The sequence below is a fragment of the Hoplias malabaricus genome, chromosome 17 (assembly GCF_029633855.1).
Source record: "Hoplias malabaricus isolate fHopMal1 chromosome 17, fHopMal1.hap1, whole genome shotgun sequence".
Lineage (NCBI taxonomy): Eukaryota > Metazoa > Chordata > Actinopteri > Characiformes > Erythrinidae > Hoplias > Hoplias malabaricus.
The window spans coordinates 11,674,139-11,685,319 of record NC_089816.1 but is presented as its reverse complement, the minus strand read 5'-3'; the positions used below and the strand labels follow the sequence as shown (position 1 = coordinate 11,685,319).

The 11,181-nt window shown below is 39.6% G+C and overlaps 1 protein-coding gene across 2 annotated transcripts in view; it reads right to left on the bottom strand.

The window, feature by feature from the left end:
• Positions 1 to 6,137: 6,137 nt before the first annotated feature.
• Positions 6,138 to 11,181, bottom strand: part of psd2 (pleckstrin and Sec7 domain containing 2) — a 41,421-nt gene continuing 36,377 nt past the window's right edge. For both annotated transcript variants that reach the window (XM_066648855.1, XM_066648856.1), the window contains 6 exons: positions 10,594 to 10,784; positions 9,819 to 9,889; positions 9,548 to 9,705; positions 9,243 to 9,387; positions 8,668 to 8,811; positions 6,138 to 7,982 (listed from right to left, as the gene is read on the bottom strand). In XM_066648855.1, the coding sequence (XP_066504952.1) occupies positions 7,779 to 7,982; positions 8,668 to 8,811; positions 9,243 to 9,387; positions 9,548 to 9,705; positions 9,819 to 9,889; positions 10,594 to 10,784 (913 nt within the window). In that variant the 3' untranslated portion in view covers positions 6,138 to 7,778. The remainder of the gene's footprint in view (positions 7,983 to 8,667; positions 8,812 to 9,242; positions 9,388 to 9,547; positions 9,706 to 9,818; positions 9,890 to 10,593; positions 10,785 to 11,181) is intronic.

The window sequence follows — 11,181 nt, the reverse complement described above, 5'->3', positions numbered from 1 at the left end:
CCCCTGTGTTTGCTCTCTAGGCCTGTGTGAGTAGACTTACGGCCGAGGCGGTAGCCTGTGTGGTCTTGTATGGTGCTAACAAACCCCACTCCTGGGGCCTTTGTCCGTCTTGCTTATCCATTGTTGCACCTATTTTGTCCCCTCTCCCTCTAATTTACGTCAACTGCAGCGCTAACATTGCATTACAGTAACATGTGCTATATAGTAGATGGCGTGCCAACAGGTGGCGTCCCGTCCAGCCTTGTCCACCGCACACAAGGCCCTCTCCACTCCTCCATTTGAGGTTTTTGCAAAAACGTGTCCATATGTTTCCATGTTAAGAATCAACGGGTCAAGGTCAAATGTGTGTGACATGTGTGTGTATATAGCCTTTAAATGGGCACTCCGGCCAAAGTGAAAAATGCAAGCATGTTGTAAATGTGTGTTTTCACTGCAGTACTCCTTGACTTGAGAATTGAGTCCTGTTTTAAAGACTTGGGGAAAATCCACTCATCATCTTGAAAGTGGAAGTTAATGTTTAGAAACTGCCAGTACCTTGGGATTAATGCTGGGGAACAGGTTCTCTCTTATTCCTTTAAAAAAATACTTTCTTGACAAATTGACAGTTTGCAAATTTTTAGAAAGACATGCCTCTCTTAGCCACTCTTTCTACATAAATCCAGTGTTCAGATTTTGCTGCCTAGTAGCATCCAGAACACTTTTTAAATTTTGCAGTGCACAGGAAACCTTTGAAAACATTAGTATTATTTGCTTTAAAAATGAAGACATTAAGTGTAGACAGAAAGTTCTAGGAACTTAAATATTTTTACATTAATCAGTCCAGAGATATTTTTAGCCACTCAATGCGTCTTTAGCCACTCTATTCTCCTTCAGATGAGCTAATGCTAAAGCTAACGCTGGAGCTAGTCAGAGTGATAGATGCTGAGGAGGATTTACTGCCTCTTACTGAATCAGCACAAAGATTTACATATGAGTGCATTAATGTTCATCTTTACCCACAGTGATTTCGTTACTGTGCAGTTCTCTTTGACTGGTTCAACAAGCTGTTAGTCGCTAAGCTAACAGTCGCTAAGGTCTTACTGAGACCAAGATAAAGTTTATCTTACCTTCAACCCTCTATAAGTCTGTTACTGGCCTTCCACATGGTTTAAGCTTTTTCAGCTATGGAAAGAGAACATCATGAGAGCATGTCAGGCTTTATTAGTTCCTTAGTAACATCCCTACACCATTTGTAACTCTGACTCTGGTTTTACTGCCACCACTCTTCCTCCTATAGATTTGTTCTGAAAAGTTCGGAGTAGTAGATTACAGACTGAGATTGGCTGAGAGGCTGTTTTGCAGATGGTCAACTGAAGTTTGTACTCAATCACAAATGCTTGCTAGCACTATGTATTTATTCATCTATCAATTTGTAGGTTATGCTAAATGGTACTTTTAGGCCGGATTGCCCCTTTATTATATATAGCTGCCACTAGGGATCTTTGGAGCAAAGCTTTTGAAGATCCATTATTGATTTCTTAAAAATTCTTTCAATTTAGTTTATAAAGAACCACCCATTGAAAGGTTTTCAGGAAACCACAAGTAGTTCTTCTATGGCATTGCTATAAATAACTCTTTAGGCACTTCACAGTGTACTTGATGTTGAAATGTGGCAATGTATGGACACAGTCTTGGTCACTTTAAAAAATGCTGGAGCTTCTCCAGTCGTGTAGTGTTAGATTGCTTGTTTCTCTCCTTTTACATGTTTAAAGGCACAATGCTTCCTGTAGGGAGTCTTATATATTTATTGGACAAAAGATTAATAGGTAAAGAATATTATTATATGAAAAAATATAATAGTAGAATATTGTTCTAATCTCATGCCCTTTTAAAGTGTGGCAGATGAACTCTGTTGCACAGGCATAGCATGATGAGTCTGCTTATATAGAGCAGCATCGTATGGCTGAGATTTGAAAGCTGGTATTCAGAGTGTACTCAGTTCTTTAGTACAGTCTGGTGGACTCTAAGGCCATAAGCGTTTCAGACTGGCATTTGTTACTGAAGACTCCCCACTGCAGGCCTCAGGCTTTAGACTAAAGCTAGGCTTATGAGCACATAGGAAACCTGAGGATGCAGGAATGGTGGCCATCGCTGACCCTTTCAGAGGAGTCTGTCTGTACAGTTAAGGCATTCAAAGCACTTTTTTCTCTCTCTCCACCCTCCCTTATAGCGCAGCCCTCTAACTGGGTTATGCTCGGCTTAGACCATACCTCATCAAGATGTGGGCTTTGCTTCTAGATCGCTCACTTCTCATAGCAGAGGCTATTTTAAGCTCTGTTTATAGACATGGCTTTTTTTTCTAGACTTTCTCCTTCTCCGTGTGGGCCGCTAAAGTGTATCTTTTCCTAACACTGCCCCAATCTGATTACCAAACCGTTCGACGTGTGCCACAAATGCGATGACTTGACCAGTTAGATTAAGCTTCTCGTTTGTACATAAAGCGCTACCACAAATCAAAACTGGAAATAAAACAAAACAAGGGTGTTTCCTGGAACAGAATCATTACAAACTCTAAACCCGTCGTCAGAAAATTTACAGATCGTTTTGCACTTAAGAAATCAAAAGATGCCTCTCACAATCGAAAATGCACACTTATATAAGAGGTCTATTTGTATCCGAAAGAGAAACTAGTCCATTCTAAAGGTGCTACTAGGTACTTAAAGGCTCTGTGATCTAGCTCACTGCCTTCAGAGCTGGCAGTATTTTCACTGAGAGTGTGGCCTGCTCTCAGTGTCTGTTCCAGAGTGTTAAAGCTTACTTACTTTCTCCACACCAGCAAAGTTCTGGCTTTGCTTCCAAACCACAGAGCAGTATGTGCTGATAGATGTAGACGCACTGTGGTGAACACTGATAAAACATGCAGGAATAATCCTGTCAGTCCTGAGCGGTACTCCAGCAGTGTTGTGGGGACTTAGAGATAGTTTAACATAGTCTCCAGTAAGAGGTGCTTCTTCTATTGTCATCTGTCATTAAACTGTCTGAATGTATGTGTACTTCCTAGCAGTTTGACCACCTTTAAAGAGAATTCCAACAATTTGCTGCAAAATTCAACCGTGGAAATGTGAACAAAGTCATTCAGAACGCTTATAAGTGTATCGACTATCCTTTTCACAGTGGTGGTGATAGGAACCAGGGGTCACGATATCTAGAGCTAAACTATACTATATTCACCATCCAAAATGATCAGTAACTACACGTGACTTTGTATATGTGGACCATCCTGCCTCAAAACACACTGCATGTAACACTCTGCCACTGGTTAAAAAAAAACTATTTAAAAATGATGGTAAAGTTGTCATAGAGTTTCATGCCATTTCTCTGATGTAGCTTGTAGAGGTTTTAAACCCCACTTCCTGTCACCAACACTTTCAACAATTTTGACTTGGAATATGTATCTAGAACAGAGCTTTTCACCCCTAGCCACTTTGAATTACATTGTTTACATTTGAACGTTTTGCAGAAATTAATAAAAAATAAGAAATAAATGGAATTTCTTTCAAAACAGAGCCAACACAAACTTAACAAAAACTTGCAAAAAATATAAAAATAATATTCAGCTCTAACTGTGTGTGTGTGTGTGTGTGTGCAGTGTTACATGTTTTCAGTTCACGCTCTTATTGAAACCATGGCCAGTTAAAATCCTCACTAAGTTCTCACTTTATGTTCCTAATCTCTCCCCAGCTCAAGGCCTTGACCAGACCAGCTTAGCATATATGTGTTTGCATATTTCAACATACACTAGAGATTGTATAGGCTATGGGTTCAAAGTTTATTTGGACGTTAGGGATGGGTTTAGAACTAAAGTATTCAAGGGTAAATGCACAAGGAGAGTACTCACATATCCCATGTTCCATCCCTGTTTTATTCCCTATGAAATGTGTTGTACTTAAAAAAAAAATTAAATATATGACCTGTGATGTGTGTGTATATATGGTTTGTTACATATGATGCTCCTCTTTATGAAAAAAAAAAGGATAACCTATATACAGGAAAAGCATATTGCCGTTTTTCTTTTGTATTTTATACTTACAGAAAGCATTGAATCAAATGGATAAATACTTGCACTTTAAATATATTAAGAAAAATAAAAGATCTGCATATTATTTTTGATAGGAGATCTCACATTCAAAAAGAGTATAATGTTACTTTCCAGGCTTTGTGACAATTGCTGTTGGGCAAAGATGTATCATGTTCTTCTACTTATTGAAGTCTATTTTGTCTGTGTTACAGAAGGTTTACTAAAGTCAATTGCATGATGAAGTAGTAGTGCACCAACTGTTCCTTTATTTAGTTGGTTAAAATGTCTGATGATTAAAAAAAACTGTGATGATTGCTCTCATGTACGTACCCATGTTAAACTTCAGCCATCTATTTTGGAGTATTACTTATATTTTGCCTTCCTTTTAACATAAATATGGTGCTTACATTGGCTTAGAAAAGTCCCTGTTATTCTACTCTTCATTACCACCACTTCCGTCATCATCCTCTGTATCCTGCATCCATTCCCTTGCTGTTTGTGTATTATCACAAATTTATTGAATTTCCGTTATTGGTAACAAGTGCGTTTTTGTACAGGTACGTACCTTGTTTCAAAGTTGGAAAGCCTTTTTTTTTTGTCTGAAAATGACTAACTGCAATAAAACCTCCATTTCCCATGGCATTTCAGTGGCTTCTCACATGACTGATGTCTGAGATGAGTAAATTATTAAATTAACCCTTTCAGGGCAAATGCATCGTTCATGAAAATCAGTGAAGTGTATGTCACTGTGCTGTTACTGTGAATAACTTCATTCTAATGTGTGGACAACAGGAGACCTGTCTATTTCTGATTCCAGATAAAGTACACACAAAGGTTGAAGGATATGGTAATATCATAAAGGAGGTCATAACGCCCCCTTGTGGTCGGAGAAAGAGCTGTCCACGGTGCTGAAAACGATAAAAATTATTCGTTATGACTAAACGATTTTTACCAAACCACAGCCCTAGATATATCACAACTGCAGTGGTATAATTTGCAACCTCAGAATAGGCCTCAGTCTCAAATGACTTCTTACTCCTCTTTGTACTGCAAGGTCATGAAAGAAAGTCTACATCCCAACAGAACCTTATATGATTAAAATAAAGCCATTTACATCTAGGCATAGGTTACAGCTTCTACCTAATGTTTATAACAATGTGTTTATATAAAATGTTTATAACAATTTGTCAATAAGTAACTACTTTCTTAGAAAAAACATATACATATATATATACACTCAGTAATAATTATTAGAAAGAAATAATGATTTTCAAGTGTTAGGAAAAGTAAAAATACATGTATTAAAGATGACCTTTTTAATCTGAATTAAAACTGAATCAAATCTGAATTCAGCATGTTGGTATCAAATGAAATAAAAGACAACAGAATTTGTTTTTTCAGAAGGAAACCTCTCAGTAAAATAACCTGTATGTATAAGGACTTGCTTAATTTTCAACAATAATGCCAGAATATGCCAACTACAATGTTAACATGACCTGATAGACTAGCTGAAATTGCCTTCTTGCCGTTGCACTGGCGAGTCCAAATTATATTTTGCCTTCTTATTGGCTATGAAGTCCTTCCATCCTGCCTTTTGATTGGTTAGCTGATTTTCCCTTCATCCCAACTGTCTGGATTTTTGTTCCTAGAATCTGACAGGCTAGTAACATTTGTTATGCACTCTGACTGGCTGATTGATTTTTCCATCTTGCCTCGGGATTAAACTGCTGAACTTTACCTTCTTCATTGGCCTGTTGAACCTTTCATCGTGCTGTGACCGGCTGGTCACAGGTTCTGTGCTGGTAAGTCAAACCCCTTCCTGTTGTCCTTGAGACACTGATTATTCAGACCAGGTTTGGCAGACCAAATTCCTCAATCTTTCTGAAAGATTAATCTCGAAGGAGAGCCCAACCACTGCTTCACGAGGTTAGTTTTAAACGTATCATATCACAGGTCTTGTGATTTTAAATGGCTTGTAAGAACAGACAGACATATTTCCTTCCTTCTGAACACACAGGGACAATTAATGAATAAATAAAAAAAAGGCTAAACAGTGGAAATTATAAAATAATCATCACAATCTTTTATTACAACAGCATTTGTATTCTACCCTAAACATTGGGGAAATTCATCGTTAGCACAACAGCCAAAGCGACAAGAATAGGGAAGTCATTTTAAGAAAGCGGTTACTAAGAGTGTAAAAAATTGCAGCTCTTTATATTATTACACATATAGCAGTGTGAGAGCCAAAAGCTCATTCACTCACTCTCACCGTCATCATGCGTCAAAACTGCACTAGAAAAATCTACTTGCCTTTTTTGAACACAGAAAGTCCGTACCATGAGTATGGATGAAGATACACTTGTGGCTGACAGTGCGCCAGTTGAAGAGCCAAGCATAGGTATAGTGCCACGGACAGTCTTCTGCCTTACGAGTAACACTGAAGTATACTGATTTAGAGTATGAAAATCCATTTGAACACTTGGTCTTTGTATAATTGAGTCCCTTATGCTACAGTGTGAGATGCAGAAATGAGACGATGACTTGGTCGGAGTTTGCAGTCCTGCTGCTTCATGCTTTGTCCAGGTTTGGGGGGGAAGGCTTTTGTGGTCTACTGAAGAAGACAAGGACCCCTGTGTCGCTTTCAAACACATACTTTCATACTTTTTGTACTTTTTGTACATTTAACTCTCACTTTCTTTTTGCTTTCTCGTTCCCTTCCTGTGTCACACATCCACACACACACCCACACACATACATACATCTCCCAGTGCTTTGTGTTCCTGTCTCTCTTCACATACCCTGTCTTCACTTTTGATATTTAAAACATTTAGTGTAGAATAAGAACCTCATCTTGGATCGTTTATCACGCCTAGCAGGTAGCTCCATTGAAAAACAACTGAGATTAAATATAGAATCGACTAATTTAAGATAAATTGCTTTCAAAATTACAAGAGTCCATTGTAATGGCTCAGAAAAGAAACTTCACAATAAATATGACGTAATAAATAATGGGGATATTTGCATCATCCGGTAGACAGCTCATGTGAATCTGAACACACAGCGCAGTGTGACAGAGCCCTTAAAATGGCTACTACTGAGGCTGAGACATTGAAGGCCTCGTGAATAAGCCAAATGCTACATCTCTAGCAAACATCAAACAAGTCAGTGAGGAAGCCACCTCTACAAAGAGCCTCAGACTACACACACACACACTGTGACGTCACTAAAAACGTGTCATGACAACGCGTCATCACATGCTGCCGTGTCGCAAAGACAAGCTCCCAAATAAATTTATGATGTCACAACTCCTTACAGACATCAGGAAAGGTGCCTTGTGATGCTGCAGTGAAACTTCTCCCGACTCTCAATAAATCAGCCTCGTGATCTTTATAGTGCATCTCTTTACCATCACAATAAACTGCCGTGTGATGCCACAGTCATGTGATGTACATTTTGTCTCCCTTATACAGTCTTGGTCTCCTCTTTAATTCTGTTTTTCCTTTTTTTGGCACATAATGAATGTTCATTTCAGTATTAAAAATGTTAACTGGTTTCATAATAATACTAACGATACTTACAATAGTCATAATTTACTGTACATTGTTTTAATGCTACGTTCATGTTTCTCTCTTTTCCCAGAAAGAGAACTGCTTCAGTTGTCCAATGCCATCATGGCTGGAAAGTTCAGTAGTCAGAGTTCAAAGCCTGAGAAGGCCCTTCAGGTCCGGTTGTCTGGGTTTTTGTGGGCGGCTCGGCCATTAAGGCCGTGACCCTGGCTGATGGAAGGGCTGGACTGGGTTTTGCGCAGGTGGCAGTCCCTACTGTCTCCGCTGAACACACTGGCTTCAATCTTGTCCAGGTCATCGGTCCCCACGCGTAGTTTGGCCTGCAGCAGGTTGACGTATGTCTCATAGCGGCTTTTCTGCAGAGACAAAAAACATATCCATGAAAAAACAAAGCTGTTGACAACACCCTGCACTGAGAGTGGTGGTACATATAGGGTGAGGGGAAGCTGCATTAAAGCCTTGACTCCAGAAGGCAGTGATGCGACATACATACATACACTGCAGACTGTAACGTGAATCTTATTCATAGTTGTAAGTGTGCAGCAGGTAGAAGGAGACCAGACGTCTTCTAGTTCGAGTTTTGGTGCACTTCAGACACTGCATGGATTTATTCATCTAAGAAGTGCAGCTGATTAAATGTAATGAAATATTGATCAGATAAACTAGGTACTTTATGGTGACTGTAAGAGTACTGTAATCCCTCAAGGACAACATTTACAATGTTTAACATCCCACATATCTCAAAAAAAAAAATCAATGTACTCTTTATTTATAAATATTCTTTTATTAGGGTTATTTTTAAATATATATATATAAATGGCTATATAACACTTTTATTTGTAGATATGGAGTACATGCTTGATTTAATGTAACATCTGACATCGGTTTCTACTGGTCCACTAATTTACGAAAGTTTACATGCTTCACAGACCGTGTTTATTAGATTAATATTTAAAGACAAAGACTGAGAGAGAGGGGGGGGGGCAGGGTATGGACTTTGTAGTATAACGCTCACTGGGGGTGTCTGAGAATGCTGCTGACCTCATATGTAAGGTAGTGCTCTTTAAGGCGGTATTCCTCCATCTCTTTGCTCTTGGGCGTGAGCTCAGGTGGGTTCCTCTTGTGCTCCTCCACCTCCAGAGAGATCTGCTTTAGTTTACTCTCATGACATTTCAGCTGCTCCTCCTGCACCAATTACAGCAGTGTTAGAGTGGACACACCGATCACACACAAGGGAAAATGTATTGAGGTTACAAGTTATATGCAATAAATTAATACCCTTGAATTTAGTAGGTGTGTGTGCATAGAGTTCTTAGTGTGCATTTTTCTTGTATGTCTATAAAGTTTCTGATACTTTACTGTGGGACGTACAGGGTTAAAGTAAATGTGTAGCAAGAGGATTTGTAAATTCAGTATTGTGTATTAGGACTGAGGATTTAGGAAGATATATAATTATGATTTTTCTGAACACTACTGAAATTATGATTTAAATCAAATTATTTCCTACAAAATGACATTTCAGGCTAATTGTTTTAACAAAAAGTTTACATTTTGAAAACTGTACTATATAACATCAGAAATCGGCCGAGTGCATTCCTAATGTAAAGGGCATGTACCTGGTTAAGCCTTGTTGTAGATGATGGGAGAAGGGGCCTGCAGAATTTCTTCATAGAGCCGATAGCTGCAGGGAACGCAGGAGCGGAGAACAGAGCAGCGACTAGATTTATTCTAAAGATCCATGACATCATCTCCTCCTCACTTCTGCACACGTACACACACACACACACATACATCTGTGAGCAGTAATTACTAAATGCAAGGTGTGGAATTTAACTCATGTATAGTACTGGTATAGTGTGCTATCTTTATCAATGCTGTTTATACATTCTTCCAACTGAAATAAAATGGTGTGTGATCTTACGGAGCCTGGAAAAGAAAGACTCTCCAGTCTGACGTTTTAAGTTTGAGCACATTGGGTCTCTTGCTGTAGTCGCAGGCTCTCGTGGCCAACGCATGGTGCACACGCACTGCATTCTTCAGATCCACTTCAGACAGGTCCTTATCTGGTTTATACTCATCCTGAACACAAGGGGGCAACAGGGAGCACAACATAAAACAGAGCTGAGGCAATGACGAAGCTGGATAAGCTTGGTCATGTTGCAGTATTGTATGTGTGGGTGTTTGTGAATTACTTTCTGCAGATAGAGGATCATGCCCTTCAGCACAGCATAGAACTTCTTCCAGCCTCGCCGTCCTCTTGGGGCTAGAGCGAGAGGGAGAGAGAGAGAGAGAGAGAGAGAGAGAGAGAGAGAGAGAGAGAGAGAGAGAGGGAGAGATGGATGGATTTCAGCAGTGTATACATTTGTTTTGCAGATATGAAGGTTATCGCCTCTAATGACTGAAGCCCAGGGTTTCACAAGCCAGTTTGTCAGCCCAGTCTGGGGCCCCTGAGGTCCAAGCTTCCTACTGTTTATATAATATGTCACACTTCCTTCATAAAGACCTTTACAGTTAGCTGTGTCAATATACTTAAAAGGATTTTGTGGTGTGATTTACAGTGTGCAGGGGATTATCTCTGAGTTGGCTGAAACCAGTGTGTGTGTGCTGGCTTCCCTACTCAGCCGTCAAGGTCAACATCAAATTGTTGCTGTTTCTGTTGATTATTCTTCTCTGCTACATTCAATCTCTTACAGATCAGGAATAAGCCATCCACAGCACCTCCAACAAGAAGCACAGCTTGATGAAGCTCCAGTTCCATGTACTGATTCATTTTACCTTCACCCACATGCACATGTCAGAACTCCTGTTGCTGCATGGCTGTCTCTGAGATGTTGATGTTAGAAGGGTTAATGTTATGGACTCCACAAAGTGAAAACTCTTCTCAGGAAAACAGGTGCTCAGGCTTTACTGTTTATTGACCTAATTTTCATGAAGAAAAAAAATTAGCAACTAATCGTAGCCACTCACTGCGTTTGCCGTCCATGTCTGCATGACTCTTGCGGGTAAGGATGCCGTGTTTATACGTGGCAGCATTTAAAAGCAGCGGGATGACAATAAAAGGGTTACTGCCGTCTGTTACCCTGACAACCCGCTTTCCTCCTGCCTCGCACTGATCTTCCACCAGCTCTGACAGGCTCTTCCTCAACTCCTCTTCCTCACTGCAAATGGAGAGAGAAGGTACATAAACACGTTATAGACACAGACACAATGTATGCTGCTTCTTTCTCTGCACATACAGTATTTCCTGTGTTGCCAACTTCGTCAAATTTATGACAAAAGTGTTGTACTTTTATAGTAAATAACATGAAGCAGGTTAATGTTCTGGTGCTATACAGTATTAGGCCAAAAGTGTTACTGTGCCTTACATTCATTCATTCATTCATTCATTCTATCTGTAACCGCTTATCCAATTCAGGGTCACGGTGGGTCCAGAGCCTACCTGGAATCATTGGGCGCAAGGCGGGGAATGCCTTACATTTTAAACTAAATAGCAATATGCCTCTCATCCTCAATGGTGCACTTTGATTCATATTATTAGAATAGGCAAGTAGATTT